At 42.6% G+C, this 19,788-nt stretch overlaps 1 protein-coding gene across 1 annotated transcript in view; it reads right to left on the reverse strand.

Moving 5' to 3' along the window:
• Positions 1-2,339: 2,339 nt before the first annotated feature.
• The window catches only part of LOC307008969 (leucine-rich repeat and fibronectin type-III domain-containing protein 2), a 150,218-nt gene continuing 132,769 nt past the window's right edge, over positions 2,340-19,788 (reverse strand). The window contains exons 4-5 of the mRNA XM_079632316.1: positions 6,279-7,674; positions 2,340-3,448 (exon numbers count right to left, since the gene is read on the reverse strand). Coding sequence (XP_079488442.1) covers positions 2,482-3,448; positions 6,279-7,654 — 2,343 coding nt within the window. The 5' untranslated portion in view covers positions 7,655-7,674 and the 3' untranslated portion in view covers positions 2,340-2,481. The remainder of the gene's footprint in view (positions 3,449-6,278; positions 7,675-19,788) is intronic.

The raw sequence follows: 19,788 nt of genomic DNA on the forward strand, positions 1-19,788 counted from the left end.
GCTATGTTTGCTTATCCATGTCTTTTCTGTATACATCTGTAACAGTAAAACAATCTAAACCATATACAGTGGCATTGTATCAGACAAAAGAAAGGCAATAAAACAGTTAGCTTTTCACAAAATAGAAAAATAAAGATTTTTCAAAATAAGAAAAATAGACATTGTATGTTATGATCCTTTGGGTAAAACTTCCTAGGAACACCGGATCTATAGTACACACTATAGCTAAATGAATATGTCTGCAATGCAAATTAACACTGAATTGACAGGATTTTTTTTTTTTTTTACAGATAATAAGACTTGCTAATTTAATTTATTAACCACTACAACAAAACAATGCTTCATACAGTATGCAAGAGAACTCGAGGACAAGATAAAGGTAAGATCACAGAAACGTGACCCTATACAAAATCCTGCATCCTATTTGTCATAAAACCTCACTCCCGTAATAACATTCAAAACTACTGTTAATATGCATAATGCAGTATAGATGTGTCCATAGGAAGTATCACCACATTTTGAACTGGTTAAATTTGACATAATGACTATATGTGATTCATCGAGGTCTTAAACATCATGTAACCAACACTTTTCATCCGAAGCAACTTGCACTACGCTAATAGGAGAGTCCCCGTGGAGCAACCTGAGGTTAAGTGCCTTCGCTCAAGGGCACAATGACGATAGACAAGCTCAGTTTCACTCCAGTTCATGATTCACCTCTGTGTGAAATCAAGCTTGCCACCACCATTTGGCACTAATAAAGGTTTCTACACAAAACTGTGATTCAGATCCTGTCCTAAATATCTGTCTTTCACAACATATTGTCTGGTGTAACACTCTGACCTACATTTCAGACTTAAGTCTTGAGGGGCTTGTTGTGAAGAGTACAAACATAAATCACCCACACTAACAAACTGATAGGGTATAGATAGTTATAGTGTTCGAAAATCATCATTAAATATCTTAGAATCCTAAAACTGTATCTTACCGATACCATGTTACAGTGATTGTGTAAGATGGTAAATAATACCACACTCTTAAAAAAAATGCTGGGTTTCAACCCACACTCTAAAAAATGCTGGGTTGTTTCAACCCAATGTTGGGTCAAATATGGACAAACCCTAACGTTGGGTTAAAAATGTAATTTAAAAATGTAACCCAACAGCTGGGTTTGTCCATATTTGACCCAACATTGGGAGTGCATGTTTAGATCAAATATGGACAAACCCAACCATTAGGTTACATTTTTTAATAAAATGTTTAAACCCAATGGTTGGGTTTGTCCATATTTGACCCGAACATGGGTTTAATCCCAGCTTTTATTAGAGTGCAGCTACTCACTGATTCTCACATTTACATACAGTACCATGGTATTTACACCAAGGTACCTGGAGAATACAGTCATATTACAACCAGCTTGGTATTTACCATTTTTATACTTTTTCATTCCTTTTTAATAAGGGTTGACCAAAGGGACATTGAACAGAGCATCTTTTTGGTTGAGTATGCAATGCATTGGTTGGTAATTTTGTGTAAATATCCATTTGTATAAATAATATGTATCTCAGACAGACTGACCAGTACCGTTTTGTACCAGTACTAAACAAAAATTGCAGAAATTTAATCAGACAACAGCCAGCTTTCAAACTTAATAACTAATAACACATGTGATAGATGCACTGAGAAACAAAATAAAAAACAGGCACATAATGTTATGATCCCGGAAAATTAGCAGATTAAGTTTGCAGATTATGACAAATCCTCCTGAATTACAGATGTGTGTAAAATACATATGACATTGTATTGTGTTCTTCAGAAAAACTATTGTTTCTGAATCTGATGTAATTAATTAAACAAATGAATGGTGTAACACTGGGGTACAACACTAGAATTAACTTAAAAAGTAGAAATGACAAAAGAAAAATAAGAAACTACAAAATTTCATTACATTTGCATTTCTTTCTCTTTTTTTTCATTTCACCTGCTAAATTATGTAGTCCTGTCTCATGGGAACACTTGGTCCATTGTGATGCACATCCACTTAGCTGAAGAAAATCCTCTTGGCAAACTGCAGTGCACAGTCGGATAAATTCTCTCTTTTATTCCCCCTGCTTCTCTGAGATACCCCCTCATCCCTTGTTCTTGGGAATTAATTCATATCTGCATTAATGCTTGAAGGCAACTAGAGATATCCTTCATCCAGGTCTCAATAAACAGGACCAGCCCTGGCCTCGGCTGCTCGCCTAACTCGGACACAAACCTTTGAACTTCTTTGTGATCAAATGAACAGAAGGACAATATTGACATGGAAAATCATGCATTACACAGTCATGGCCACTGCTGAGGTGTCTCTTCATTACAGCCATTTGAGTCCTTCTTGTCGTCACATGATGCAGCAAGTTCATATCCTTTTCACCTGACGGGTTCGGAGAATGGGTTATTTTTTTGTTCGTTTTTGGCAGAGGTAATCCGATGTCTCTGTCAGACTGTACTCTCCATGACCCACTCAGAGCTATCAAATGTTGCTTTCTCACCTTCCCCCTCGCTCTCGTCACACTGCAGGAGCATGCCGTTGACCGAGAGACTCCTCTTAGTCCAAATGTTGCTAATGCGTCGTGGGTAGCTAAGGCACTGTGAAGCACCAAAGTCGCCCATGTCGAATGAGTGGCTGCGCTTGGGCTTGTTCTCTGATGGCAGCATTACAAGCTTCCCAAGCTTGGAATCTCCTCGGCCTAGAAGAGGCTCCTTGTCAGTGGGGGGTCTCATGGCCATCGCCATGGTTCCTGAGGAAGACGGTCCTCCCGGATCTCTTGCGGGAACCCTCAGGTCCAGAGAGGCAAATGCCCCGAGTAGGTTATCCAGGTTTGGCCGTGCCTTGGTTGACGACTGCTTCCACCGGTTGGGCAAGGTGTTGGAATCTCCATGACGGTTGTAGGACTCGACTTTCTGGCTTCCAAGGGAGTCAGCCGAGGAGGATGAAGAGGACGAGATGCTACTCTGCAAGGAGCCACACTTAAACTCCACCACCTCGTCTCGCATCACCACTACAGTCTTTGGAGCCTGTGGTGTAGGAGCGGCGTTGTTAACTCGTTGTGCGGCCTGTGGTCTCCCATTGGTCTGGGAATAGGTGTTGCTCACCGTCACTAACTTTGAAACCTGCAAACCGCTGTTCACTTTGTAGCGGACCATAAGGATGACGATAAAGACCAACAAAGTCGCTACGATCACTCCACCAATCACCAAGATCATAGTTCCTCCTAGAAACTGACTGTTCAGTGACTGACAGCGGGGGAACTCATCACTTGTCTCGAATTGCACACAGCCAACTATGTTGGTCGCGGTGAGTGTGGTGGCGGTGTCTTCCCAGATGGCCAACACGCATAGGTCATACTGCATCCCTGGCATCAGGTTGTTGACCAAGAAGGATTTGCTGATAGCCGGAATCATCCTGTGAGCAACAAGACATTGATGTTAATACAGACTCTCTAAAATCATTAAATAGATGCAGTAGCTTGAAACCACAGGTATATGATACTGAAGGCATTTATTAAAATGCTCAGACTGATTGCACATTGCTTTATTGTGGATGCACACGATGCTCTGCGAGTTGGCAGAAAACAATCATTAATCCTTTTATTATGGAGAAAACTTAATTACTTGGAAAGCACTGATCGTATCAACCTTGGAAGTTCATTTAGATGAAATGATTTTGAAATGAGGTCTATTGTGCAGTCAATGGATCCAGAAAAGAAGTTGTTTTTGACTGACAGGAAGCAATGTGGGGATTACGTAAATTTGAAAATATACTTCACACACAAGCAATTCTTGTCAACACTGAATCATTTAAACGGAGCACATTTTTCTATGTTTTCTATGTGTTTTGGAGCGAATAAAAAAAAAGACTATATTAAAAAAATCTTGTAGGTTCCTTGATTGGTTAGAAGAAAGATCTGGCTTATGTTAATGAAAACGTATTTCTCTAATAATTTTCTGTAGTACTTCTCCACTCAACTTCTAAAAAGCACACCGAGTAAGGGAGGCATTTAATCACAAATAATCTTTTACTGACTGATTTAGCTCATCATTATCTAGAATATTCATCAAGGGGGCTGAAATGGGATTTTGTGCCATCTATGATCAGGAGAAACAATTAAGGTAGGGGGGCTATCTTACCCCATGTTACCCTATTTACTAGGGTTCTATGCTATATTGAATGAGATTCAATTAGTAACCCAAACCATTAAAATGCTGTGCTTATTTACTTACCCTCATAACAATCCAAACCTCTGACTTTCTTTCTACTGTGGAACACTAAAGTAGATATTTTAATGACTTTTCCATTTTCTTTTTCATGCAGATTAGTGAATACATTTTTCAATAAACTGTTTATCCAGTTCTCAAGTTCAACGATCAAGTTGCAGCACTTAACAGCCTACTGGAAGAGGCAATTTTTACAGCATAACATACGTTTTGGCTTATTTTACAATTTACACAAAGTTATCGTATGGATACAGAAGAAATATAGTGCATGAGTCAAAATGTTACTATGCTTTTGCATCCTTTGTGGAAGCTTGAAAGTCCCCAGTCATTGTAAGTGCGTGGACCAGAAAGCATAGTCTTCAGGCGTTCAGCTTGTGTGTTGCACATAATAAATAGTCATGAAAAGTAAAAGGGTGAGTAAATGAAGAAATATTTTTTTTATTTTGGGGTGAGTGAAAAAAAATAAAAAAACATGTCTGGTTTGATACGCAATTGATATGTTTTTTTAATCATATGCTTTTCCTAGAACTACCATATCATGGGATCCCGTATTTTGTGTTAGAGACATCCTTTACAGCACTAAAACCACATCTAGCAGGGCAACCTGACACATTGTCTACGGTAAGCCTGTATGCCAGCTAGTCCATTACTCATTCATAATTGCTTTCCCATCACAGGAGAAGACGCTACATTCTGTGGTGACAGCTTTACGAGAGAGCCCAACCTTTTTCCACTCCAGCCATAGTGATTGATTTTTTTTTTCTTAGTTGTTTCCAACATCCAGGTTAACACTCCTCTTCCAAGACAGGAGGAAGAAAACAGATCTCTGAATAATGCCACATGCAGTTTAACAACATTAAGTAATAGAGAGGCACCAGCAAATGAACAGTCATACTCATATTATGTAGATTATATAATCTTTCCAAAACATGAAAATCTCTGTTCTTCGCAAGTCATAGAAACTAGACAGCCTAATGGTTTAAAATGCATGCAGTTTGATAAGGGAACCCATCACTTTGATAATAAACTGATGTAGATCATGTAGATAAAGAAACGAAGTAAGGAACGTGAGCTGAAAGGAAAATGAAAAGAATAGAGCATATTCTAATAGCCCCTGTTGCCTCAGGCTTGTAATAGTGATGATAATGCTGGTTGTATTATGTTAAGAAGAAAAAAAAAGCCTAGAGGTTACAGGGGTTTCTCCATATTATTTATTTCATGTAGAGAAATTGTTGCATTTGATTAAAAGATGGTAAAATCTATCTTTAAACAGGTAATAGAGGTTCATTTACATTAAAAATACTGTGGCACCTCTGTGCCTTGTAACCTTTACCTTAAATTTAATAAAATCGAATCATCCTTAATATATTAACTAGATAAAAAAACATTAACAAAAATTTCAGAACTTATAACAAATGTGTTTTTAATTTGGTGTGTATGATTTAACAAAAACCTTGTTGGGAGTGAGTTTCATGGAACTGAAGTGGTCGCTGTCCATTACATAACTTTAAATCCACATAACAATCCTATACTTTCTTTAAAATGACTCCTAAGGAAAATGTATCAAGTGCTGTTGGTGCATTTTGGACAGAATTTGTAGGTAACTGACTGATTAAAGGGTAAGCGAGTCAATGGTAAGGCATCTTATTGTCTCCGCTATAACAGTCACAGAACACCATTAACACAATTAGGATGAGCCTATAAGTATGCATGTGACTGGTCGGTTGAAAAGAAGCCAAAACAATGTCTCACCATAAGTGATCCGCCTTTTAAATGTCACTGCATTAACTATCTTCAGCATTAACCTATTAAACCTATTAACATTATCTGCTTAAATGAAGTGAATTCTAAGTAATTTGCAAGACTGAATTGAGTTGTAGAATACATTATTTATCTCTAAATCAAATCTAATGATAATTTCCACAGATATTCAGTGAGAAACTAAAGGGCAGGTGAAAGTACATGGCTAATTAGTGTGTTGTTGGGTGGTTTAAAGGGAAAAGAAACTGAATATTTACCTATAAATCAGGACATCATCCTCTGAACAGTTGTATTGGAGCTGGTACATTTTGACTTTGGGTGCCACTTTGCTAACCGTCCACTTGATCAGAGAAGAGACTGCGGTGACCTCTGACACGGACACTATCTGTTCTGGTTGGGCTTTGGTCTCCCCTTTACCGGTTTTAGTGGAGCTGGTGATGTCAGATAGTCTGGACTTTGGCTGAGATGTGCGGTTAGTTCCATTGCTAAGGTGGGGAAGCTGGATAATGGAGAGCTCAATTGAGGCTGTTGATTCTCCTGCTGCATTTGCAGCAATACAAGTAAACGTCCCGTAATCCTTAGCAGTGGTGACCATAATGTCTAAAGTACCATTTTCATACACTATGGCCCTGGATGAGTTACTGATTAGTCGGTCATCTGGAGCAACCCAATGTATGAGAGGCATGGGGTCACCCACAGCCTTGCAGCGTAAACTGGCTGTCTGTCCCTCCAGGACCAAAAGCTTATGGGTATGCTGGGTAATTAACGGTGGTTCACAGACAAAATCTTCCTCTCGAACATACCAGAAGTAGCGACCTTTCAGACTTGGAGGGGAGGCGCATGTTTCCATATCGTCCTCTCGCTCTAGACGCCGCAACCACAGAATCTCACAGTTACAGTGAAGAGGATTCCCACCAAAGCTGAGAGACAGGATCGGGGCAAATGGTGTACTAAGAACGGCGTTAGTCTGTGAGCGAGCAAAGATGGGATCTGGCGGAAGCTTCTGGAGACGGTTTGACGTAAGATCCAACCTTGCAAGCTTTTCAAGATCAGTAAAAGTGCCCTCAGCAATGTGGGTGATGAGGTTGTGGTCCAGGCTTAGTTGGTGTATATTGAGCATTTTGCGAATGGCGTCCCAGGGAACACCCCGCAGGTTGTTGTAGGAGAGATCTAGGTCCTCCAAGGTGAGCAGCAGATCATCGAAAGCTTCTTTGGAGATATGAGTCAGTTGGTTGTTGTTTAGGATGAGGTGTTGCAAGTTCACCAAGCCTCGCAGGGCATCTGGGCCAAGCTCTGTCAACCGGTTGCTGTCCAGGTGCAGCGAACGCAGGGTTTCAAGATCTACAAAGGAGAAGGGCTGGATGAAGCTGATGGTGTTTCGTGACAGTGTGAGGTCCACAAGGCCCGTCATGTTAGTGAAGTCCTGCTGGGTTATTTTGATGATGTAGTTTCCTCCCAGACGTAATTCCACGGTTCTTCTGTCAATGTCGAGGGGCACGAACAGCAGGCCTTTGGACGGGCACAATGTGCCCAAGGACTCTGAGAGGTTCTGACAGACACAATATTTAGGGCAGGCGGTGGTCATCATCACTGCGCTTCCCAGGAGAAGGAGGCTGCACAGCACTTTGGCCATGGTAAATCACAAGCAGGGACCTGGACAGACAACAAAAATACAATGGTCAGTCCTTTCTGGTCACACAAAACCAATTGATTTAATGCTTCTGCAGTGGCTATATGATGAATATAGTCCTAATTATGAGCAATTTTAGTCCCCATTCTGAACCAGCTTAGGATTATCTTAGGCTCTTAAAGGCTTCACAAAGCAGGAAGCTTGGAACCCTGCACACATTGCTCTGGTTTTTAACATATTTTAAACCCTGAGTAAAAAAAGATCCTTCATGAAAAGCATTTGTTTGGATGTGCCTAACCCCAAACTATGGGATTTAAAAGTTGTGCTATTGCTGTTGTCAGCTAACAAAAGTCTCAAGTGCTTCATTTGAACTTTAATAAGATAATAACTGAAGTAATTATGAAGTAATCCTCAAACCCTTGTCAGAGCATTGAGAAGAAACTGAGGTATAACTCATGTTTTATAGTTGCTGTAAGCAGAAGTGTTTGACGTTGTGTCCATATGTGAAATCCGCCGCAGGCTCCATACCTCTGACACAGACAGAACGGATGACTGCGCTTGGCCTCAAATGACAGCCCATAATTCCTCTAGACATTTGTATCATCAATTCCAAACATACTCAAAACTTAAATCAATTTTAATCAGCGCTCTGCCAGACTGATTCTCTAATGGTAGGAGCTGTTTGGTGGAGCTGTTTAAGGTGTGTGCGAGAAGAAGGGGTGATTTTTCATTTCCAAGGATTAAAGGATAATAGTTCTCCCAGCTGGCAGCATTCATACAATAAATCTTAATTGCTTTATCAATACCTTCAGTTATATCTTCTATCTGAGATTCCTATAAACCCCAGTACACAGAGTTCTGGTTGGAACAGCTTATGAGTTCGATATATTTTTGGTGAGCCTCAAGTTTATTGCATGCCACATCAATAAACTTACGAAGAGAAAGTTTTTTTTTTTTTTTTTGAAAACAGGGAGTTATACATAAGGTGACTGACATTGGAAAGCTAGTCAAATAAACCAAAGAAATCAGCAAGCGTAATATTGTGATTACCCTAACCATATAATCAAAATTGTCTGCAACAAAACAACTAAATTGGCACATCGAGAGGATGGATATTTCCACTTTGGCTGACAAGCAATCAGTGTCTGGTAATGCCTGATATTTATGCCAGGGCTGTGTTTTGCTACAAAGCAAATAGTCAATTTACCAAAACTATTTGCCCTCCAAGCTACTACAAACCTCAGAAGACTACTAGCACATTAATACTCGACTTCATGTTTTAATGTGTGGAGAACTGCAATACAAAAAAGATTTAAACAGGAGGAAATTTCCAAGTTAACTGAAAATGTGATGCAATCTAATTTTCTAGTCTATAATAATTTCACACTTAAAACAGACATATTGCAGTGAATGAAAAATAGTTATGTTTTCTGAGCAATAATATATTTCCTTTTCCTTTCTTGTGAGAATATTTCCCAAGTATCAATCACTCATTCTTAGGAAATCAGATTTTTTTAATTTTATGAAAGAGCAACAATGCTGTAGACCCGAGTGTTGATAACACATACAATCCGACATGCTCATGTCTCAAACCCATTTCCTATCTTGCTCCCTCCAATTTCCTCTCCATCTCCATTTTTGTGTACAATAAAAAAAAGAGTAATTAACAGACAAAATAAGTAATATGCATAAGAATGCAAAGTACAAAAATCAACATGTGATTGGTCTAGCATGTGAAAGCCGTGCAGAACACCACAACCTTCATTTTAATAAAGAGAGGAGGAAGCATGTTAAACCATATGCATTTGCAACATTTCATTAGTGCTTACTTGGAATTTATGACCACACCATATTGGATCAACTGAAATATACCCTATGCTGAATAAAACTTCATTTCAATGTTCATTCAGGACACACTGCATAGCATTTTGTAAAGTTATGAGAAGTATGCTTGGGACAAGGGGATATTTGTCATGTTTGACAGCTAAAACCTGATTAGGCTGAATACAGCAGAAGCTTGCCCTTTAGCAGGCCCGTATTTCTGAGGTAAGTTTCCTGCATTACCAATTCTCTCATAACTGCTTGTCAAGCCTCATCTTTATTCATTCCTTTTGCAGCCTGCTAACGGCACAACCACCGAACACATACATAACAATTGCGGAGGAACTCAACCCCTAAGAAGATTCCACATATCTGCATTTCATCCAAATCAAACGGAAAAGGACAGAATGGCGGCGTGCCATATGGGGAAAGGAATTTGCTTCCCCTTATCAAATGAGCCAAACATCTCAGCTCGTTTGTTGGAGAAAGTGTTTAAATGAGCTTAGCCGGGTCACTGCTAACTTCAAGGAAATCAACAAAAGGAGATCTAAGGGATGTGAAAAATCATAGAGCTTTCTTTTTTTTTGTCAGTTCAGCAGACATTAAGGCCAAAGAATCATAGCTTTAATAAATGAAAGAGTGTAAGAGCACATCAAAAAGTCTTTTATCAAGCAAAGGAGAAGGTGCCCATGAAACAGCAGGACGTGAAAAACTACAGAGACTGCTAAACATCCAAAGGCGAGGTAAAAGCTTAGGCTTTGCAATCATACGGTGCCGAGGTGCAGGATGAAGGTAGAGCTGCCATGATATGGAGGGCCATTTACGTGAGATCCAGGGGAGAACTCCCCAGTGCAGACGCCTGATTGGACATGGGCTAACCATTATGACAGTAGGCAGTCAGTTTGACAGCGCTGCTCTGAAATCCTCATGACGTCTGACTGCGTGATGGATTCTGCACCTGCTATAATATTGGCGCAATGGACTTAGATTTCAATGTTTTTTGTCTCAGCAGTGTCTTCTACTTCTACTTTATTATCGTACAGTATGATAAAATCTGTATGACAGAGTTCCTATTTTCAGATTGAAAGTCTTCAAAACAAAAGCATTGAATATACTTTTTGTTTTGTTTTAAGTCAGTACATTATTTGTTAATTCTTATTATTATAATTTCTCGATTGAATACAGTACATCGTGTTTTTCAATCAGTCAATTTTCACAGTTTCAAAGTTTCACAGTAATCAAGTGAATTTCTTTTTCTTTTAGGTTAATTATCTTACAAAATAAAATAAAATCAAAGTAACAACAACATGTGAATTGTAGCTACATAGAATATAGGTATAACATCACACTATAAAGCCACATCTGGCACCGTACAAATAGGTGTGTGACAAAAACTTAGGGTTACAGCTTAATATACTTCTTGTAGTGAAGTTTGTTTCTTCTTATTCGTCTGTTTCGCTTGTTTCTATGACACTTTGAGGTTGCAAATTAGCAAGCTGCTCTCCGACCAACACTCTGAAAATGAAATCTCAAGTGAGGAAACACATACATTTCCTGTGAAATCAACATGTACAAGCTTGCCAAGGTTATACGGTCTTATTCATTTCACACATTGTCTTGGACTACCTAAAGTTCAGCCTATACTTCATCATTTCATCATTATAGAAATCCTTTCCTTATTCATTAAAATAATACAATTGCAGTAAATGTCATGCAGTCTTTACACTCTGCCAATCATGTTCTTAAATCAACACTTCTGCGCTCTTTTAAAAGTCATTACTCTACCTTTGCAAAGATGATAAATGGAAAAACAAATGTAGAGGAGAGTATAGTGGTTGAGAGAAGGTTATTAGACAATGGTGTCCCAGACGAAAACTTTATTTTGAGTCACTCAGGGAAGTTTGGTAAGCCTTTATTTCGATGGTCCACTTTCTACTAACTATAAGCAACTTTGAAACTACATGTCAACTTACTCTCATTAGAGTATTAGTAGACTGTCTGCTTAACTGCTAACTCTTTAATGTGATGCTCCTCAACACACATTCTACTGACTAAGAGTAACTTAGCATCTACATGTCAACTTATTCAAACCCGAACCCTAACCTTACAGTATATTAATACTCTGAGAGTAGGGCTGCCCAAGACTGAAGTTCCCTTTCGAGGGAACTCGAACTGCGTCGGTTACGACACTAGGGGAACGCCCTTCAGCGTAGCGCGTCTGAATTTATGAATGAAACCGAATCCAATCCTATTGGCGTTGCGTGATGACGTAGAGTGTGACGGCATAAGCGGATGTACACAAAAGCACGCCGGCACACAGGAATGTCAGCTTTTTACTATTCAGCAAGCGCTCTGTGTGTGTGTTGAACTAGCGAATCATTTGAAAAGAAAGTATATATCCTATATTTCGTCTCATCATGGCAAGTGAACAGTTTTCTAAATGTGTGTTCCCATGCCCACGCTTTCTCACGGCTGGGGATACACACGAATTGTGTGTGTCTTGTCTGGGAAGGCAGCACGCTCAAGCAGCTCTCGAGGGGGCTGCTTGCGCTCACTGTGAGTTGATGTCAGTGAGAGTGCTGCGTTCTCGGTTGGCTTTGTTTTCCGAGGATGGCCAAATGCGTTCTCCCCGCGGTACGGGTCCCGCATCTGCCGAGGCAATGCGGCGCCTCGCATCGTGGGGATCGCAGAGAGATCTTTTAGACGACAGTGGGACTGCCGAGGCACTTTCCCACTCTTCGTCTGAGAGTTCAGGTTCCCCTATTCCCCGCTCGGGAGCCCGCCTCGCGGCTTCTCCCGCTCGGGATGATGCAGTTTTACACCTCTCTGATTCCGAGGAATTAGATGTGATTAATGTTGAGGAGGGGGATCTAAGTGAAAGACACAGTACTGTTCAGCCTGCACCCAGCTATGGTGAGTTAGTGGAGGTTTTAACACGGGCTGTGGCCAAGCTTGATATTTCTTGGCCACAGGAAAGGCAGGAAGCGCGTCCTAAAAGCAAGCTCGATGAGCGCTTCCTGCAGCCCCGCACGCAACCTTCACGCCGGTCTCTCCCTTTCTTCCCGGATTTACACAATGAGTTGTGTAAATCTTGGAACAGGCCATTTTCTGCGCGCCTGTCTAACCCCCCGATTTTAAACTACAGTAATGTCGTGGGGGCTAGGGATAAGGGATACGGGATGATGCCTCGGGTTGAGGAAGCACTAGCTAGCTACCTTTCACCCGACCTTGCGTCATCCCTGAAGACACCGGCGCTGCCTACTAAGCCTTGCCGCACCACATCAGCTTTGGTGGGCAGAGCGTATATGGCGGCAGGTCGGGCTGGTGCGAGCCTGCACACGATGGCTATTTTGCAGGCGTACCAAGCCGACCTGTTGAGGGACATGGACCAAGGCGAAGGTCCCTCGGTTGAGGATATTGCGGAGCTTCGCAGGGCCACAGATTTGTCCCTCCGGGTTACCAAGGAGACGGCCCGTGCCATCGGTCGCTCCATGTCAGCTCTGGTAACCACGGAGAGACATCTGTGGCTCAACCTGTCTGGCATTAAGGAGAAGGACAGGACCTTCCTCCTTGATGCGCCTGTTTCAACCTCGGGTCTGTTTGGAGAAGCCGTTAACGCCGTGGTTGACAGGTTTCAGGATGTTAAAAAGCAGGGCGAAGCTTTTAAACAATATCTCCCTCGCCGTTCAAGGTCCAGGAGGGCGGCTGCTAGAGAACAGCCACAGCCGTCTACCAGTTCCTCTCATCGCCAGGCACAGAAAGCGAGTGTCGCCTCTAGAGCTCCCCCTAAAAAAGCTTGGGACTCTAGACGTCGCTCGTACCCGCAGCCACCTGAGAGGGCGGATCTGAGGACCGTCCTTCAGTCCAGGAAGGCTAAGGGAAAGAGGTCCTAGCTCTTACGAGACCTCAAAGGGCCGCCCCCCCCGAGAGAGAGCGATTGTGGTCCCCTCTCTCGCTGGGCCCTCGGGAAGCTGGCGTCAGTATCCCGCCGTCTCTGACGCTTCGGGACACGCTAGCTCCCAGCGAGCACACACTGGTCTGTCTGCCCCGAGGGCTTGCAGTCAGTCAGTGTTCAGGTTCGCACACTGTGGGTCATTGTCGGTTCTCCCCTGCCGGTTCTCCGCTTCAGGGGGCCGTCAAAGACCTGCACAAAACACTGGACACCAGCCCCGAGGGGCTGGTTCCCTTGGTGAATTTTGCAGAGGCATGGCAAAACCTCGCGAACATTTCTCCTTGGGTCCTGCGCACTGTAAGAACTGGGTACAGACTGCAGTTCCGGGTCCGCCCACCAAAATTCAACGGGGTGGTCTGGACTTCAGTGCACCCAGAGCAGGGTCTAGTGTTGGAACAGGAAGTTCACTCGCTGCTGGAAAAAGGGGCCATAGAGTGTGTTCCCCCACCAGACAGGGAGTCCGGGTTCTACAGCCGGTACTTCATAGTTCCAAAGAAGGATGGAGGGTTGCGTCCAATTTTAGATCTGAGGCATCTGAATCGGTCTCTGAGGAGATTCAGGTTCAAGATGCTCACTATTCCCATCATCGTGAGTCAAATTCAATCCGAGGATTGGTTTGTCACGATAGATCTAAAGGACGCCTACTTCCACATCTCCATCCTTCCATCTCACAGGAAGTTCCTGAGGTTTGCTTTCGGGGGCGAAGCTTACCAATATCGGGTTCTTCCGTTCGGCCTAGCACTCTCCCCTCGCACTTTTACCAAGTGTATGGATGCAGCTCTAGCACCCCTGAGGCTCGAGGGCATCAGGGTGCTAAATTACATCGACGACTGGTTGATATTGGCCCAGTCGCGAGAGCTGGCGATTCGGCATCGAGATGTCGTCCTCGCCCGCATCCAGAGCCTGGGGTTAAGACTCAACACGAAAAAGAGCGTGTTGACACCAGCCCAGAGAACAACGTTCCTGGGAGTGGTGTGGGACTCGGTCACGATGCAGGCTCAGTTGTCTCCTGCTCGGATCGAGTCCATCCTGACCACAGTGTCCAGGATAAAGCTAGGCCAGGCCGTCACTGTCAAACACTTTCAGAGAGTGTTGGGTCTCATGGCAGCAGCGTCCAGCGTGATACCTTCTGGCCTGCTACACATGAGAGCCTTACAGTGGTGGTTGAGAACCAAGGGGTTTTCCCCGAGGGGAAACCCATTCCGCTTGATAAGGGTTACGCACAGATGCCTTCGTTCCCTGTCAATTTGGAAGAAGCCTTGGTTCCTGTCCCAGGGTCCCAAATTGGGAGCGTTATGTCGCCGAGTATCTATTTCGACAGACGCCTCCCTCACGGGCTGGGGCGCGGTCATGGACGGCCGTTTTACGAGAGGGCTCTGGCAGGACCATCATTCCTCTTGGCACATAAATTGCCTAGAAATGTTGGCGGTGTTCCGGGCTCTGAGGAGCTTCCTGCCAGACCTCCATGGTCGCCATGTCCTTGTGAGAACCGACAACACGTCGGTTGTGTCTTATTTGAACCACCAGGGGGGTCTGAGGTCGCGCCCTCTGTGCAGACTGGCGCATCAGATCCTCCTGTGGTCCCAGCGGAGACTATCGTCTCTCAGGGCGATGTATGTCCCGGGGGACCAGAATCAGGGAGCAGACGTACTGTCGAGGCAGGGGCTGAGGCCCGGGGAATGGAGACTCCACCCCGAGACGGTGGAGTTGATATGCGAGAGGTTCGGCCCGGTGGAAGTGGACTTGTTTGCGTCTCGAGAGACGACACACTGTCCACTGTGGTTCTCCCTCACGCACCCAGCCCCACTGGGGTTGGATGCCATAGTACAGACGTGGCCGAGGCTACGTCTGTATGCTTTTCCCCCGATCGCTCTGCTCCCAGCAGTTCTGGAAAGGGTCCGTCGAGACGGAGTCAGTCTACTCTTAGTAGCCCCGTTTTGGCCGGCCCGAGTATGGTTCTCGGACATCATTTCACTCCTGGCAGGCCCGCCATGGCAGATCCCTCTGAGGAGGGACTTGCTGTCCCAGGCAGAGGGCTTAGTTCTCCACCCTCGACCCGAGCTGTGGAAACTGTGGGTCTGGCCCCTGAGGGGGCACAGTACCTAGAAGCCGGCCTGTCAGCTGGAGTGGTCGAAACCATATTAACTTCCAGAGCTCCCTCCACGAGGAAGTTATACGGCCTTAAGTGGAATGTATTTTCCATTTGGTGCAGAGAGCGTGATTTGGACCCAGTTAACTGCCCAGTGGCTTCAGTACTGGAGTTTCTCCAAGACCGCTTTTCTGCCGGGCTTACCCCGTCCACACTCAAGGTTTATGTGGCTGCCATTGCGGCTTTCCACGCTCCTCTGAGTGATGGTCCTCTGGGGAGGCATCACCTGGTCGTACGCTTCCTCCGTGGAGCCTGGAGGATGAGACCTGCGACTCGCACCAGGGTTCCCTCTTGGGACCTGGCAGTGGTTCTCGAAGGGCTGGCCGAGGCCCCCTTCGAACCACTGGAGTCGGCTGAGGCCAAGAACCTTTCATTTAAGGTGGTCTTTTTGTTGGCCATTACTTCTCTGAGGAGGGTAGGAGATCTCCAGGCGCTCTCTATTTCCTATGGGTGCTTGGAGTTTGCTCCAGGCAACGTTAAGGCCATCTTACATCCCAGGCCCGGCTATTTGCCCAAAGTGCCATCTAATGTGGCACGGCCTATGGTTCTGCAGGCATTTCATCCACCACCTCACGTGACGGCGGATGAGGAGAGACTTCATCTGCTCTGCCCTGTCAGAGCACTGCAGTGTTATATCCGGAGGTCCTCCTCATGGCGGAAGTCAGACCAGTTGCTGGTGTGTTTTGGGTCGCCCAAGAAGGGGCTTCCCGCCTCTAAACAGACCATCAGCAACTGGATCGTTCAGACTATTTCCCTGGCCTATCAGGTGCGCAATTTGCCTTCACCTATGGCTGTGAGGGCTCACTCCACCAGAGGCATGGCGTCCTCTAGAGCCCTCCTTTCAGGGGTTTCTATCCATGACATATGTGAGGCGGCTGGCTGGGCCACTCCGCACACATTCATGAGGTTTTACAGTCTGGACCTTCCCTCTACACCCGGTGCACGAGTGCTTTCGTCCTAAGTTGTGCCTGAAGACAGCTTCACACTAGAATGAGCGGGGTTCGTTGTGGTATAGTGGGTATCTCGTTCCCCTAGTGTCGTAACCGACGCAGTTCGAGTTCCCTCGAAAGGGAACGTCTCGGGTTACGTATGTAACCCTTGTTCCCTGAGAAAGGGAACGAGACACTGCGTCGGTTCGCCACACCTCACCCCGCCTGGAGCACTTGCTTCATAGCAAAAGCTGACATTCCTGTGTGCCGGCGTGCTTTTGTGTACATCCGCTTATGCCGTCACACTCTACGTCATCACGCAACGCCAATAGGATTGGATTCGGTTTCATTCATAAATTCAGACGCGCTACGCTGAAGGGCGTTCCCCTAGTGTCGTAACCGACGCAGTGTCTCGTTCCCTTTCTCAGGGAACAAGGGTTACATACGTAACCCGAGACGCTTTTCATAGTCGACTGTTTGTAGTTCATTTAAGCCATTCGTTGATAATTCAGGGGAGAAATACAAAATCACAATAGTGAGCATTTAAAATATATATTAAGTGCTCAAGGGTTCACAAAGCTTGCTGCAGCGACACCGCAAACTTTACATTAACTTTTATGAGATCAGAACAACACCAACAACATAAATATCCTACAATTTAAACATTTTTTTTTTTAAATGTTAGATATAAATGTAATTTAACAAAATCAATATACATTATATGAAAATTAATAAATAAATATATATAGCAGCAAACTGAAACAATACAACAAAATAGACAATTAGGCTATACCTGTGCTTCGATGGCATGGACATGGAAGTTAAGTTAAACATATTGTGCCGTAAGGCAAGCTTGGTCATTTAGCTACCAAACTCTGCACGAAAAACTTGGAATATGTGCCTAATATTAGATTATTTATTTAGGTTAACCTTCAAGGTGGTGGTCATGTACAGTTTTAAATGATAAGTCATGTTTGAGGTATAAGTCACCATGTTTGTGGTCATTCTTTACTATCTGTAAATATCTGGAATATATATATGTAAAGGTATTGACAGTATAACTAATTTTTGACTTCTGAAAATGTATGAGACACAAATCAAGCAAATATTAACGTTTTTGGATGTGTTATGACTAGAAAAGCTGTATATTGACAGAATGGCTAATGGACTACATCTGGTCAACATGTCCTAGCCTCCATTCCACCATTATTGTCAGAACAATTCAATGCACTGTTTCTACCAGAGACATGAAAGCTGGATGAATCTTGGTGTTACCTGAGGTAATCTTTGCTCAGCCAAGCTCTGGAGATAATGGATAATCTTTGTGAAGTATGAGCAAACTACTGTAAGAAGCTTTTGGGGTGAACGTCTTAGTGCAGTGAATACCTTTTCATTCTCTGCAGCTCGAAAGTCTTTGGCAGAGTTTCAGAGTTAGAAATAAGTTTTACATAATTGCACGAATCCATGCGCTCTATGACGACAGCTTTGAACTAGTTGGATTTGCTTAGAAGCAAATTTAGAGTTTTTTTATTTTTTATTTTGACATCTCATTTATTAAAAAGCTACACAAAAACTGTAGGCCATACCTTATAACTTTAGAGTCATGTTTCACCTAAAACTGAAAATCATGTAAGAGAAGATATTTTTAAGCATGTTTTTTCCATGTGAAGTCACTTCAGAAGATATGTAATATAAGTCGAGCCTTATGGATTAATTTCACGCTATTTTATTTCCTTTTAAACGATAAAGAAGTTCTGGACCCCTGTTGACTTTTATCGCATAGACTAAAACCGCTGCAACATTTTTATGAATTTTTTTGCTCTACACAGTAGAGTTTGCTACTGCTCCCTTAAATTATTTATACTAACTAAAACTGCACTGTAAAAAGTAGTAACCTGCAGTTGTTATGTAAAGAGCTATTTCAGACCAAATCTCACCCTTAAACTTAGTTTTGTTGTAACCAAATATATTTAGGTTGATTCAGTAATGTTAATATTTATATATATATATATATATATATATTATTATTATTATATATATATATATATATATATATATATATATATACATTTTTAATTAAATTTAGATGTTACCACATCTAAATGTTACTAACCCAACACATTTTTAGGTTTGCATTTGTTTTAGTGTGTAACCACTAAACACGCTGTATTCTGCTTCCAGGCCAGCAGTTGGCGATCTCACTTTGTAAAGGAACACTTAGAACCTAATGGACTGAACATGTAAACCGCATGACGTCACCGTTTTTACAAATTTGCGGTTTTTACACTGAGACAATAGCCTAATGTTATTTTTTTCCAAAAACTTGCTCGTTGAAACCCGTTTTTAAAAGCTTACATTTTCAGGCCCTCAGTACGCTGTTGGCGTGTAAAAGAAAGGCCAAAACGCATTAAAAAGTTTTCCGTTTTTAGGTTTTGTGTAAACGGCCCCTAAGATTGCATCAAGGATATTTTGAGTGTCTGTATGGCATCTGTTACCCCAACAGAGTATACTGTAGGCTGCACTGAAAAAGTGAAACAACGGTTTTATTTAGTGCATTTTCATATTGGTCCAATCAAACATCATGGTTTACAGTTTAGACTCAGCTAGCAAAAAAAAAACATTCTAAAATAGTAAATAACTAAACTAACTAAACTACATGTAACATTGTCAGTCTGATAATGAAGACGAAAGGCAGAGAAGATCAAATATAAGTAATTTTATTAAAATAAAGAAAAGGAAAAGGGACTCAGATAATCCAAAGGTTAGAAATAGCAACGAGACACCAACAATACCAGACAACTGAAGTGAGCGCACACAGGAACTTACTGTAAATACACAGAGATAATGAGACAATGACAAGCAGCTGTGACAATTAATGAGTGTCCATGGAAACCGATGGTGGCGGGAAACTGAACAAAGGAAACAGGCAACGGGATGAATACAATGTAAAAGTCCATGAAAACAAAACTAACTAAACTTAATTGTGACAATACATAAATTAATGATATACATTTATTTTCCTGAAATACAGTAAGTTTTGTCTTAATTTTGCATATCATGTTGTTATAACTTTTAAACTTTTAAACACAGCAATTTTTTTTAATTCTAATTAAGATTGCTTGCGAGAGAGAGAGAGAGAGAGAGAGAGAGAGAGAGAGAGAGAGAGAGAGAGAGAGAGAGAGAGAGAGGAGAGAGAGAGAGAGAGAGAGAGAGAGAGAGAGAGAGAGAGAGAGAGAGAGAGAGAGAGAGAGAGAGAGAGAATTTGAATTTTAACAAGACATTTATT

Source organism: Phoxinus phoxinus (genome assembly GCF_949152265.1).
Source record: "Phoxinus phoxinus genome assembly, chromosome: 13".
Classification (NCBI taxonomy): domain Eukaryota; kingdom Metazoa; phylum Chordata; class Actinopteri; order Cypriniformes; family Leuciscidae; genus Phoxinus; species Phoxinus phoxinus.